Source organism: Amblyomma maculatum, chromosome 9, assembly GCF_055883805.1.
Source record: "Amblyomma maculatum isolate TAMU_Amacu chromosome 9, ASM5588380v1, whole genome shotgun sequence".
Lineage (NCBI taxonomy): Eukaryota > Metazoa > Arthropoda > Arachnida > Ixodida > Ixodidae > Amblyomma > Amblyomma maculatum.
The window spans coordinates 35,002,689-35,018,086 of record NC_139352.1 but is presented as its reverse complement, the minus strand read 5'-3'; the positions used below and the strand labels follow the sequence as shown (position 1 = coordinate 35,018,086).

At 43.1% G+C, this 15,398-nt stretch overlaps 1 protein-coding gene across 1 annotated transcript in view; it reads left to right on the top strand.

Annotated features, from left to right (window-relative positions):
• Positions 1–15,398, top strand: part of LOC146178820 (uncharacterized) — a 39,906-nt gene that overhangs the window by 8,601 nt on the left and 15,907 nt on the right. Inside the window, exons 5-10 of the mRNA XM_084580043.1 lie at positions 3,090–3,122; positions 4,613–4,700; positions 5,712–5,784; positions 7,053–7,094; positions 10,207–10,429; positions 13,007–13,163. Coding sequence (XP_084436169.1) covers positions 3,090–3,122; positions 4,613–4,700; positions 5,712–5,784; positions 7,053–7,094; positions 10,207–10,429; positions 13,007–13,163 — 616 coding nt within the window. The remainder of the gene's footprint in view (positions 1–3,089; positions 3,123–4,612; positions 4,701–5,711; positions 5,785–7,052; positions 7,095–10,206; positions 10,430–13,006; positions 13,164–15,398) is intronic.

The following is a 15,398-nucleotide window of genomic DNA, read 5'->3' as shown; positions in this document are numbered from 1 at the left end:
TTGTCTCTTCCTGCTTGTGCGTTTCCTGGTGCGCTGCTGCATAATCGCTTAAACTGACTCACCATAAACTCAATAGGGCTTCAACATAACGTACAGTAGCTAGAAGCTCGACGCAGATTGCAAAGGTTATAATTTCTTTTTCTACCAGAAATAAAACTTTGATGTCACTGTCGAAACTGTTTTAGTAGGATGTGAAACCATTAGCACTGCCGCCATGTTGTTGACTCCTAATCGACGACTTTCTGCCTCTACTTACCCACTCCGTTATGATATACGACTGCCACTCTTCGACCTCCGATGCTACCACTCGGTGATGTTCAATTCTCCGGAGTGAGATGTCGGTGTCTCGCGGCATTCAGGGTATACAGTTGACGCAGCCCTCTGATTGGCTGGGTATGTGACGTCCTCAAACCACTGACGTCCCTGTTAGTAACGTCGCATACGCATGACGTAGCATTTCCTATGACGTCATGTGACCGATGGCTGTGATAAATTTTGAGAACAAGGTATCGCGAACATAGCCATCTAATGCTTTCCCATTAATAATAAATCATAAATGGCTCCTGACTGGTATCTTACATCGATAACGCCTATGTCAACCAGAAACAGGCACACTAATTCCTAACGCTTTGCTTCGACAGAACAATTGTTTTCAAAATTTCTTTGTTTTTCCGTCCATCATACCTGAGCGAAATCAGCCACTTTTTCTCATCACTCACTGACATTTGTGCTTTAGAACAGGTTGTGCAACTGCTTGACGTTCTTCCTATCTTTCTTTGTATTTTTTGCTTTGTTCTTCACGTGTTTCTCCTGCTGCCAGGAACTTTTACTGGGCGTGGAGTACGTTCAAATTAATTGCACATATAAATTTAAGTGTATTGCAGGTGCCGTTGACATGCTGAGTTTTTGAAAGATCTCTACAATGCAGATTTACTGCATACTATTGGTGAAATCAATAACACGAGATCTCTGAAGAATAAATTTTAGAATGTCACTACAGCTCCAATACTGCAGTGCTGTGGACGGTTTTTCTGTTTTTGTTCGGCACACACACGAGACGACATTACTGCAAATTTAGCGAGATACACGTTGCCCCTATAGTGTTGTAGATATTCGTAGACAAGCGGTACTAATTATTCGGACACCGTAGGCAGAGCTGAAAAAACGTTTCACAACGGGAGGAAGTAGCCAAACAATATCGTATACGTTTTATTCTCGTAAAACGTCGTGTAGAGTGGGCTAATTTTCTTACGGAAATTTGAAAAACTGCATCACTACTGCGAGGCATACATTGCATATCCCGAGTATTCATTGGATGTACTCTCGGTACGCCCACGCAAGAGTATTCCGACAAGTTATAAAACGGCAGTAGTGTCAGGCACTAAGCAGCTATCTATAAGCAGCTATCTCGCTCCTGCAGCCAAATTCCTGTTTCCCATAAAGTTATCGCTATGAATTGGATATAAGTGTGATTTCTGTTCTGCATATATTCAATAAACTTAAGTTGCACGTGTAAAGAGATACCTAGTCATCATCATCATCAGCAGCAGCAGCAGCAGCAGCAGCCAACAACGTCCCCTCCAATACACAAAAACTCTCCCAGTTCCCGGCATTACCTTGCTCTGTCTTATAGATTACCCTTAACCTCACCTTATTTCTCCGAAACCCGTCATCTTATCCGTCATACTAACCCGCCTTATGAGCAATCGGTCGTCTCGCCTTCGCATTACATCTCCAGTGTTTTACCCATTGCTTTCTGATTTAACTAGATGACACTAATTCGCATTGATCAGCTTACCACCTTTGGTCACCTCTGTCCTAATGCTAAGTCCACGATTTCTTTTTTGTAATCGACCCCTATTAAATATTGCACGTCGTCAAAATCGCCATAAACATCAATAAATGAAATCTTTTTCAGCAACTACCTCAATGACGACAAAGCCTACGACTAAAAGTAAGTAGCACAATGGCGACTGAGAGCCAAACAATTAGTGTATGTAACTGCACAAAACGTTCTGTTCGGAATCGATCATAGCCAGAAGCCCAGCGAGGACCTTTTGCAACCGCAATGTTGAAATGCTTAGTTTTCTATTTATTGATTCGTTTATTGCTGTTTTATCTCCTAAGATCGCCGAAAAATTGTACGAAGACGTGCGCATCTGTCGAGACGAAATCCGCAATGTACCTGCAATTCTGAATTGAGTGGTTGGCAATATTCGAAATGCATGCGAGCCGGTAGCTTTACTGTAACCTAGCGAAAGGAACGTTATACTTAGTGGTATATATATTCTCAAACACATACAGCGATCATTCAAAGACAGTTCCCAGCAGCCATATTCCTGCGATCTCACGAAGTTATGGCTAGAACTTTGATAAATATAGGCGTTCTGTTCTTCCCGTTTTTAATAACGACATAATATGTCGTTACATGTCTTACAAGGCAGCAAGGCTGGAATCAGGGAACATGAAAACTGAGAAAGAACAGTTAGATTCGAAGCATAAAGACTTGCTGTGTACACTTTGACCCAATCTGGAAGTGAACAGCAGTGAAATGACACGTTTTTTTCTAGTTATTCCTCTACCAAAGTTTAAATGAAGCTTGGATATTGTACGAAAAAAGGAGAACCACTTAAGGAACAGGAAAAAACTGCGCTTCTCATACGATGTTGAAGAAGCAAAAGCGGCATGCTCCGCGAGCCACACGTGCAAAGAAAAAGCGGGCGGCGCGGACTGCACGCGCCGAAGGCACGATAAGGGCCATATGAAGCACATGCCAAATAAGCTGCGGAAAGGCCTATTGAAGCTGCCACTATAAACGAGGCAACTCTTGTCAAGCACCGAAAGCAGAGACTGTATGTTGAATAAAATAAGCTTACAATATCACACAACTTTCTCACCGCTCAGTGGCTGTGTCAGCACCGCGTCGCCACCACACGGTATTGTTGAATTGTTGGTGTGCCCAAAAGCTAGACTTGTGTACCCTGGAAGACGCGCAATAGTGTGCACTCGCGATAGGTAACATACTCAGCTGAACTATATTTAAAACGAGTGCGCACATCGAGACACATGTTTTAATTCTAAACTTTCAGGGACGAGGAAAACCACCACAGCGACGGAGGCAGGTGAGCAACTTGAACTGACATGATAGGCTAACTGAGAGAAAAGATCGCATCAGGAAATCTTTATATATACGCGTGGCGCTGCATAGCCGTTGAGTACTATATCAACATAAGGAACAGCTAAGAAGATCAAACTGGGTTCACTACCTCTTAACGGATCAGAGGAAGTATCAGCAAAGCATATCCACCATACGATATTGTTGAAGTCATTATTTTCAATTGTGTCTTGAACCTGTTTAATCAGTCCTGTATCCTTCAAAAAGAATTTTCTCATTTATCCAGAAACCTATAACTAGTTTGCTTCCAATCAGTTTCCGTTATTTTAAAAACGTAAACCCTTCACAAAATAGCAGGAAAATTGTAAAACAGACTGAGTCCTGAGTTACCAAAATTACTTGCAGGTTGATAGAGCAGCTAGCAGCAGCTAACAGACGTCATGACCAAAATTATGTTGAAACACACAATAAATTCTGCAGTGACATTGCCTAATGTTACAGGCATACTGTAATACTTATGAAGTTACGCAATTCCTACAATAATAGTGGAATATTTGTATGCGGTTGTTCCCACTAATATAACCCATTTCCGATACTCTCATTGTCGGGATCATTGGCGCTCGCTCATTTATTTCAGTTATTTCATTTAGTTTCGGCAGGCGTGATATCCCAACAGATGAATACTCTTGAGTAGTAAATAAAGCTGCTTATAGGCAGCTCTTATTACAGAAACCATATCAGTGCTGCGCTGTTTGTCTAATATAGAATTATTCACAAGGATGCTTTGAATAGAGTTCGATAAACCAAGTGCTTGCAAATTGCAAGACCAACTGGATTCTACAGTTGGCAAAAGCGTTTTACTGAGTGTCCAGTTACAACATGACCTATCGTAATCCACTTTATCCCTCCCTAAAGCATCCATTGGAGCCATATAGCAATTACCCCGCTTGCGTAAAATTTGCTAGTATTCAAGACATCGTGTTCAAGAATATCCATTATCCTCATTGAGTTAAATATTGTGGCCTAATTAGGCTATTCTGCCTTAAAATTACGCAACATTTTTTTTTTCTTTCTGTGGAGATGGTGAGCTATATGCCACGAACTTAATTTTATGATGTTTCCAGCGACTACCAAGGCCACCCAAAAAAGTAAGTAAAATTTTGGAAAGCATCTTTTGTCCACCAAGAAATGCATAATTTTCGAATAGAATGCCAGATGCCGGGTACCTGGAAGAAAAACTACTGACAGGTCCACCTAAGGGGGCTCAAGGCCTCAAATAAGTTTTCATAATGCCATAACTGATCCGGTGGCTTCAAACAGTTCCCTGACCTTATTCTTAGTACCGCAAGCACTTTTTCTCAGCTTAGCCAGTACCACGTTTCTTCCTTTTTTTTTTTTTTTCTTTGCGCATTTTTGTCAACAAATGTCTACAGGAACTGAGACTGGGCGATTTTAACGTTTCCTAAAGACTGAGAAATTTGCTGAATCCTTTCTCAGCTCCAGTGTTCTCTTAGCGCCTCATTTCTACATCAGAGACGTTGAGGAGGAGGGGGAGGAGGAGGAGGAGGAGGAGGAGACAGAGCCAGTCTCGCTAGAATGAGGCTGTTCTGAGTCTCTTTGTAGACGCATTCGCACAGCTTACTCGTGCTCACCGTAATGACACTGATCTGCGTCAGATTTAGCCACTAGAAAGCCCGAAAATTGAATTTCGATCTCAGAGAGTAGCCGGGCCTGGTCGCTGTTTTCTCTGTGAGTTGCAAATACACTAACCTTATTAAAATACATGATACTAAAATTATCACCTGTTGAACGCAGGATTGGATACACGGTTCATATTTATAGACTTTGTACTATCTCGCAATGGAATCCTTGGCAAACAAATAACTCTTGTCGTCGAATCTTTAACAATGATTTTGCACACACAAAAAAAAACTAACATTCCTCGTCTCGCATTATTTAGCCCCTTTTCGTGGCGGCGCTTGTGAGCTTCTAAAGAAGTGGTTCGTCCATCTTGGTTGCGACTGCTATAAGAACACAATATAACTCGAAACTTTCCGAACAAAGGCAGGGTTTACGACACTGCTAAATATGGGGCTGATGCAATGCGTTACACGAAACTTCGACGTCAGGCTGTCCCTAGTTAACCTGAACTGTGTACTTGGGTGTTTTTCCGGATGTGACAATATTTCGTGTGCGTGCCATATCATACCACATAGTGGGAAAAACCTTAGGTGTTCTGCGTGAGCTTATTGCAACTGACAATGGTGCCGACGACCAAAAGGGGGGGGGGGGGGGGCGGGGGGAGAGGGCTGTTTCTTGTTGTTGTTGTTTTTTTTAGGGGGGGGGGGGGGGCAGGGACCTAGTGTTTTCGTATGTTGGGATGGAGGCTCCTTACCTCAGGGATATCGATTGTTGGAGGCTTAAGCGTTATTGCCGCTTCGGCACACGACGGCTGTTATGACCCGCGCCTCATCTGTCAGCATTTCTGCGCTTACCTTTTTCGACGAACAGCATCTGTCTGCACTCGAAAGCAGTAGGCAATCATCAGAAGCCGCTCAACCGGCCTGTGTATTTATTCTGTTGTTCCTTCTTTCAGTTGCAAAAAACGACACCAACAACAACTACTACACCGACCCCAACAACAACTACTACAACGACGACGACAACTCGTGAGTCCAGAGTTTTCAGGCGCTACATTTTGCCCTTCGAAAATTTTGGTATTATGTGAACGTTTTATTAAAAAGATATCTTCACACGCGATGATAAAACCAAGGTCTCTGTGCACAGAAACATGACCTTCAAGTGAGGCAGAGGTCAAACCACGAAACACTTCTGCGGTCGCCATGGTGTGGCACCCCATGGTAACAAAGGTCGTAGGTCAAAGGTAAAAACGATGAACTGTGACATGGGCATATGGTTCGATGTGACGTGGTAATGGACGTCATTTTGTGACTGAGTGTATAAGAGGAGCGCGCAGCGCGTAATGGGCAGCCTTAATGGAGGGACGCGAATGACGCTATCGCGTACACACTAGGTTTAACCGTCGGCCATTTTTCTTCACACTTCCCATCGGGATCAGCTGCTGTGTTTGGCGCTTTGTGGCCATATTGCCCTTTTGAGAAAAAAAGAATCTGTCACAATCATAACCTTCTTAGGATTTATTTTAGTCGATTCCACTTTTGACAGAGGTGGCAGCGACAGCCACTGCATGCTTATCATATCTTATTTGCTCTCTCATGACGTTATACGTTTAGTAGTACAGGAAATATCGATTGTAGGGGAATATATTGCCACACAATTCGGTCGGCGTTTCTTCGTTTGCCTTGTTCGGTGCTATTCGTGACTGCAACAAATAAGAAGGGCTGTAATCTGACGCGCGTCACATTGAAAGTGTAAAGGACCGAAATTTTCAACACTCAATAATAATGCACTGCGACATAGTCATTCGTCACGGTAAGGGCAGAAACGAATGAGAGGAGGCTGACTCTGGTCGCCGAATGCTTGCTCTTCCAATCTCTCTTCTCGTCGAATCTTAAATCATATACTCCATGGCATCCCATGTCATCCCAAGGCATCATGTCACCCATGGCATCCAGCTGTGATAAACCCTGGCTTGGTGCCCTTTACGACCTCGCAGCTGAGTGCTCTGCACAAAGGCTGATTACTGCAATATTTCTAACGAATACCCACAGAAGCTTCCTGTGCAAAGGTGGATCTCAAGACACTGCTAAAATGGCGGCAGAAGCAATTATTCACGCGCCACTTCAACGCTGCAATGTCGCTATCTCACTTAAAACTTTGTACTTAGGCATTGATCCTGTTTTCGAAATTTTTTTGTGCTTTATTTCGTGTGCACATACCGGGCCTCGCTCCTCTAACTAAACGCGTGCTGTGTGCTGTGTCAGCCTCACTAACTGAAAGCGTTTTGCTGCAACAGGGAAAACGACGACGACGAAGACGACTACGACAACGACCACTCGTGAGTGTCGAGTTTGTTGACTCTACATATTGCGCATTGAACGGTATAGCATGTAGTAGTCACTCACACAACATAGGAAAGTTTCTAGCTACTGTGATTGCTCGTGCAGCCTTTCTAAGAGAGGAAATAAAGCTGACAGTAGTGAACTCTAAGCAATAAAAATATGCTTCTTTCACATCTTCGGCTCAATGAAAAAGTTGGCGGGCCTTGCAGCACCAAACAGTTACAATGACAATATTTATTAACGACATCGGTACGTCTGACATCTTCTAGCTTTGAAAGGGGCAGCAACATTCACAGGCACGCTAATAAAACGTAATAAGGATCATGGGTACTATATGCGCTCCGCATTTAACGGTATGACGCTGTAGCTTTCATACCTTCCATGTGGGGCTCTAAATGCTGCTCCTGGTTTGAGTACGTATTGCCTAGATCTGCTCACTTAATTGTTAATGACTAAAATTGCACCCCAAAAATTCTAGATATTCTACCTAGCATGCACTCCTAAGCTACTACGCTATCCAACTATCGCTCACCAGCGACCACCCTACATAGACCTAAAGACACGTTTAATCCCAGCCGTATACCAAAGTGTCTGCATGGTCTAGGAGTAATGTAGCTGACTCTGCATCCATGGAAGGTTAATTCCTATTCCATCTTCCCACCTAAAATGACCAACCAGAGTTGGCAGGTGCTCTCAACTTTGTAATATAACGTGGTCTTCCGTCACATAATCCGTCGACGAAGTGACGCCCGGCTAACTCTTTTGCCGGCTACCGCCTTCCAGATTCATGACCATGATTTTTGGTGCCAACACCGACCACAGCAAATTTTGTGCATAATGAGGCCTTTAACACTATTACTTTTAAAATACATATACATTTCGCTAAAATTGTACTATCTTGCAAAAGCGGTGTTGCACAAGATGCATCGGCGCTGTTCCTACGGTGTCGATGTACAGGAATGATTTTCTCTGCGGTCAAGGTCAAAGGTACCGTCCGTAGGCGCAGTGTCATGACTATTCTTGGGTAACTGTTATAACCTTGCTATGCAGCTCATTTCATTCACGGGCATGGCACCAGCATGGGCATGACCCACAAGCAAGACAATGTTTTGCTCAGTGTAGTAACTTCCAGAGAGTGTCACAACTGCGCTTGGCCAACTCTTATAGCTCTGCTATGCAGCTGCTCTTACACACAACCATGGGTCTAGCACGGATGTGACTTCACAAGCAAGACAAAGTTTTGCACAGGGCAGCAGCTTCTCGCTGCTTTCATTTTTTAGTACTGCTACGCTGTTGTTGCTACGCACAGCCATGACCATATCAGGGCCGTGACTCCACGTCGAGAACAAGATTTTGCTCAGCGTAGTATCCTACCAATTAGTACTTACATCCGCTCTCCTATTGTGGACCCTCGCTCACGTGTATGCAATTCCTGCTCGTTTTATCATAATCCCTCCTTTCGTGCCTCTATCCGGCACATATTCATTAGCACACGGTCTTGAGCTACCACATGACCGGGGTTGCCACATCGCACTAATTGCAGTTGCCCAAGTACGTATTTGTAGTAGCCGATATGCAGACAATTGTGAAGTCGTAAGTAAAGTAGCTCCAATAAAGACATTTTTGTGATGCGATCCCTTAATAGTAATGAAGATTCTGCTCAGACACGAATGTTTAGGTGCATGAATGCCCAATCATTACGTTCCTGCGGATGAGATGTTATGAACCGTTACTATACCTCAGTGGTGGTGTAGAACTTCTTGAGAGTACCACACCCCTGCAACCGTAAGTCATCTTAATTTTTTGTGTGTGGTAATTATTCGGTAAAATCCTGATATGAGCCCCGCCGCGGTGGTGCAGTGGTTAGGGAGCTCAAACGATGTGCCCAAGGATGCGGGATCTAATCCCGGCCGCGGCGGCAGCTTTGCGATCGAGGCGAAAAGCAAGGCGCTTGTGTGCTGTGCGATGGCAGTGCACATTAAACAATCCACGTAGTCTATATTGCCGGAGCCCTGCACTACGGCATCTCTCATAGTCTGAGCAGCCTTGGGACGTTAAACCCCACAAACCAAACCAAACCTGATAATATGGCGACATATATAACCGACAACAGGCTGGTATATTTACGCATAATTAAAGATGGATGTGCAAAAAACGTGTCTACTTGCTGCTCTCATTGCATAAAAAAACATTTTCACGAGGTCGACAAAACTGAGTAGTGCGCATGCGTACAGATTGTGCCTGTGTCTCGCAGAAGCTCGAATATGGCACCTTCACCGTCTTACACAAGGCCGGAATCTTTGTTCATTACTAAAGAGCATAAAAAGGTAATCACGGATGAGTGCTCCTAAAACACCACGCAAGCACCCCCTGCTCTTGAGGCCGAACTACTGTGTCTAATGGCTTATTATAGCATTTTCCAAACCCAATGACGCACGAGAAATGTGCGTCAGTGGGTTTGGAAAATGCGATAGTAAGCCATTAGAGACAGTGGTTCGGCATCAAGAGCAGCGAGGACGCATACGCCATTTCACGGCGTGCCTGTCAGCAGGTGGGTAGATGCGAGCCTCCACGTTGGCGGAGTTTACCTCAAAGGCGACAGTGGATGGGACAGAGAAAGGCAGCTGCTCCATTTTGAACTTTCCTCCGGGCCAGAATCCTCTCCATCGACATGCGCACTGGTCGCATCGGCGGCACGGCTTCGAAATACCGACGTCTCGTCATTTTGGTAAATAAGTTTTGCGCTACCAGCGCCGTACAACACAGTATGTGGCGGTTTTTCAGCACTTAAGGCATCTGCGTAGTGCTTGGAGAGATCATTATCAAAGAACCTAGTGAGTTGAAATCAGTAGTTGTCTAGCCAACGCTGATAATTTCGTTTTAAATTTTCAGATGAGATCGCCTTGTTGTCGCCCGTGTATTTATATTGTTTACTGTTTAAATGTACGCTGCAGGTTCGGGTATAAACACGTTCACTTCTAAAATACTACCAACAAGGTTACCAAGTATCGTAGGACGGCTAATATCTTTGTGCGCACCCTAAAAAACCCCGTTTTAAATTATATATGCTTTATCTTTGAGCGCACTTTCTTCATACGTCCTGTGCAGAACGGCCGATCCCGCACAGCACGCTGGTGTGCACATTCGGCCCATTGATCAAAGTGAGCTCGCCCTTCCCCGAGGACGGTGTGTGCGACTACACCATCCTGGAGGAAATGCCTTCCAGGAAAGCCGACGACCTGGGCGCGCCCTTTCCGCCTACGGTGAGGCACTTCATCAACACGGCGGCCGGCCACCGCAAGACCGAGTACGGCGTCGCCTTCAACGGCGAGTGAGTGCTCTGCAAGCGGCGAAAATGAAACTTTCCCAAGGCACTTTTTTCTACATATACAATTGCTGCGCATTGCCGGTTATTAGAAACTATTTCAAATGGAGAACATCTTCAGCAGCGTGACGAAAGGTGCATATTTGATTTGGCCGCAGGAGCAAACATGGCGTGGGACTAGCTGCTCAGCCCGTCACGCAAGTAAAACGCAGTATCATCGCATATATCTTACAGTACTTACAATGCTCCGTGTTCCACCAAAAGCGGCGATTCCTGGCACTTGGTCTGATCAAACACATTTCTGACGTCATGAAAATTCAAGCACAAATTAAACTTCTTCTTAGCCACCACCTATAAGAAAGCAAAAAAATAACCTGGGTACAGAATTTAAACATCTTTTTGTCCAAGATATAGCGTGTGCAGAACAAAGGCAGTGATTTAATTGAACGAGCTACGATACTCGACCTTTCTGACGTTTTTACTTTCATATTGTCGAATGAGGATCATTCCTCCGGAGAACCAAAACTGCAAATTTTCTTTTCTGACGAAATAAAAGGTTCCGCACGTTGGATACTCAAAACAATATGGCCGCACGAAATGTGGGACGACTGAGTACCTAACGTTCATGTGCTTTGGCAGCTTGCACCTCGCGTTTCGATTAAGGGCTGTTAGTGGTGCTATTATCGAGAAATCGTAGTAAACGAAATTTCACTGGTCGAATATCATTTGAAATCAACTGCGTGTTTTGTGCTTCTGGCGTTTGCCAGAACGACAGTGTCACTAAACTGACATCAACCTACTAGTGCATTTGACAATTTATCAGTACTCTTGCATCCACTAGTGCCATTACGGCGACTTCGAAAGCAAAAAACCATTTACAGTATACTCGCTAAATTTTGAGATGCTAGCAACAACTAAAACACGTGAGACTAAAATGCGCGCACCCCCAAACTTGTTCGATATATATTTCGGTATCGAACCACGCCTTACCTATGACTACATAAAATAGCAATAGGATTTATGCAATAACCCTGAAGAACTTATATTATTTTACATTTTTGCTGTGAGTAACGCTTGCCAGCCTCTCGTGAAACCATATTCAAGCCTGAACTCCAAAACCGCATTCTTAAAGTGGCAGAAGATTCGCGTGCAAAATTTGGAATTCTCTGAAGGGTTTGTTCAAAAAGGCTCTCATTGCACGTGTATCGAATACAACAGGAGTATATTGTCCAAACATACACGCGTGTATGCAGTCTTGACAGGCATTTCGATCAGCCACTTTACAATGTGATTACAATGTCACTTTACCTTAGATCTTTAGGTAGGCTGCGCTTTCTTCAGTGTCGTATTCGAATGTAACACTTCTTATATTCTTTTAAACTTAATGATTATAATGTCCAAGTTTGAAAGTAACGTGAAAACTTCAACGTGGAAAAGAAGAACATACTATATTCGAGCACACCTTAAAGCATGTAGTGTAATCAGTCACGCTTAAAAGTGCTGCCACGTCATGCACTCATTTAGTGCAAGAAACCTACTTGGTTGCAGATATTTCATTTCTACGTTTAATTCCAGTTATTTAATTTACGTACGCAACACATCATAATTGAAAACAATCTGGTCTTTTCGAGCTCCAAACAAAACTCGACGGATGAAATTGTTTCTAAAGGGCTTCAAGAAATTAATGCACAATTTAAGGCGCTTTAAAGAAAGGCTGATAAGCTGCACCTTCCACGTATTGGGGGAGATCTGCAAGCAGCCGTGCATCTTTTGGGAGAAGAAGTATCGCTACTAGTTAAAACTCAGCTCCACATTGTGCTTTCTGTAGTGTCGTGAAATCTACTAAGGAAGGGCAAAAGTAAGTGACCCCCAGTTTCACAAGCCAAAATACGCTTTCAAAGTTAGCAAACGCTTGTGTCAAGTGAGCTTACCGCACTCCTTGAGACACCGAATCAGCCAGGCGAAAACTGCAACACTTGGTTGCGCAAGGTTGAAAGATGGCTACATATTTTCGTTCGGCATTTGGTCGATAATCTATTGTTCAAATTTTGATGTGCTCCTGGTCTATTCGCATACGACTTTCAATAGCCCACCTGACGTGCATTAAACCCTCCCCTTCCCCCTAATTGAATAAAAAAGCATTTATGAATATTTTTCTTTTTCTGTTCTTGGGATGAAGGGAGGGAGGGAGAGAGAGAGAGAGAGAAAGAGATAGAGAGAGAGAAGAGAGGGGGGGGGGGCGGAGGGAGCGGGCATTTTTCAAACCATGTGGTGCATTACAGCAATGCTGAAACACGTGTGACAGAATTCTCGATTTAATAAATGGTGCACGTCGTACCTTTACGTTCTTGCACGTGTATATCTCTCGTTGGACAATATAGGAATATGTGCGGCGTGCATTGCGCTTGCCTTTTTGTCTGCATATGCTTCATCTGTTACGCGCATCACAACTTTGCTCACGTTTTCATTTTTGCTTTTGATGTGTCTGATGGAGCAAGACGCAATAAATAACTATTGTGGCATGTAGACTGAAACGCGCTTTTGCTGAATTGATGAGCTCTTTACTTTGTTTCAACCTGCCAGTTCGTGGAACGTAACAAAGAACGCTGTACAGAAATCAAGTGTGAAGAAACACCTGCACAGCCTATTTACGATGAGGATCTTTCACTACGGCTACATCAACACTCCGACCTTCGAATTCAACGCCCATATGATGACGGAGATGCTGCACATACTCAAAGTAAGTACACAACATCTGCCCGGTATGTAAGCTAAATAAATTAGAGATATCTCTTAGAAGAACGGCGAAAGCCTGTCCTTCCTCTCCTATAATTTGCTCATATTTAGTCATTTGCATTATGTAGCTGACATTACACGTCGTCGTTTGACATACTGGTCGTTCCATTATCATGCTAAGTCATGCTGAGTCATGCCTAGTCATTGTAGTTATTCCCAGTCATAGCTAGGCATATTTACTCACTTCCAGTCAGTTGTGACCATTAGAAGTCGTTTGACATATGGTCGTTCCGTAGTCATACTTAGTCATGCCGAGTTATTTTAGTCATTACCACTCATAGAAAAGCATATTAACTCATTTCCTGTCAATTGCGGCCATTACAAGTCGTCTTTTGACGTACTGGTCGTTGCGTGGTCATGCTGAGTCATGTCTTGTCGTCATACATGGCAAAATTACTTTTGAAAAAGAATTAAATTACATTACTAATTACTTTGGTGAAAATTGCAAAAAAGTAATTAAATTACGTTACTCATTACTTCTCCCAAAAAGGAATGAAATTACATTACAATTACTTTTACTGAGTAATTCAATTACTTTTAAATTACTTTCTAGTTTCCATCCATGCAAAACCTTAGTAAAAAAACAACTTGTTCTCCAGACGCGAAGCACACACATTCTTTCGTCTTTCCGCCAAATTTCGTCCCAGAGAGCTATTCCTTCCCTCTTTCCTATAGCACTTGCCATTACAAAAACAAGACCAGAGCAAAAACCGGAACAGACCAGACGCACTTCAGTAAAACTAATTTCGAAAGGAATTAATTACTTTTGTTGCGAAGTTACTGCCAAAAGTAATTTTCATTACATTACTAAATTACCAAACGGAAAACGTAATTAATTACATAACAAATTCCCAAAAAAGTAATTAAGTTACAGTAATTTCAATACTGTAATTCAATTACTGCCATGTCTGCTTGTCATTGTAGCCATTACCACTCATAGCAGAGCATATTTACTCATTTCCAGCCAGTTGCGGCGTTTAGAAGTCGTCGTTTGACATATTGATCGTTCCGTAGTCATTTTATTATCACTTTATTATCATTATTATTACTTACTAATTTTAGCGATTTATGTCGCATAACTTTTATTCATTACCAATTACCATCAATCGTTTTCATTCCTAATGTGCCTGCTCTACATCCGTTATTAGCAAGTGACATCAGAATACAGATACTATGCACAGATCCCATGCACAGATCCGACACACAGATCCCGCGCACAACTCTCGCGCACGGGATTTCGTTCCATGAGCCTAAAAAGGATTTCGCCATTAAAGTAAAAAGATCGCCCACTGGTTCCAAATATGATTCCAATCGAATTTTGTAGCGTCCCTTGCCCTTTCACTCGGTAAGCTTCCTGCTGTATTCTCCTGTGTTTTGAAAATATAATATGTTGAGGATACTCATTAGAGGTTAAAGATCTCATCTTCCTAGCATGTTATAATCGGCTGTTCTAAAACGAAGGAAGTAACCAATGCAACCAAACCTTTAAAAAAGAACTGGTCCAGCCCACGGAATCCAGCTGATGGCTGTTAACAGCCTAGTCTCCAGTAGCATTTTGTTCTTCAAAGATAATAATTAGCAAGAAATAATTACTGAACCTATTACTTCTAGCTTGAGCTTCAAAGTGTCAATTCAGACTTTGTAAACCATTTTGAAAACAGCTCACTGAAATGGTTGCACTGAACGCCCGTGTACGTGCAGTTTTCTTTTACTGGTCTTAAAACATGACACGCACAATAAAAAGAGTGACGTGAGCGCGCATTCAGTCCAGCGTCACCCGTCAGAGGGGAAAATCTGCTTTTCTCTGGAGCGCACTACCCGTCTGTGCAGAGATATGAGCCAGAAGCTGCTTACGTGAGAAACTTAAGGCAGGTAAACAAATTTGAGTCAATAGTATCTCGGTGCAATCATTCTAGGCACATATCCATCAAGACCATCTATACCATTTGAAATGATATTCTGTTCTTCCACGTAGTCTGTGCCAATTATATGAAAACGAAAAAACACTGCGGAGTAGGCCATGTTACTCTCAGCCGTCCTCAGTTAATTTCACGCAACTAGGACCACTGCCCTTCTTGAAAGGTTTAGATTGACACCTTGTGTATACGCTCATTTATAAGTCAATAGCCTGATGCTGGCAAAATGCACCTGCGCGGTTGTCATTAGCATTTACTGCTGG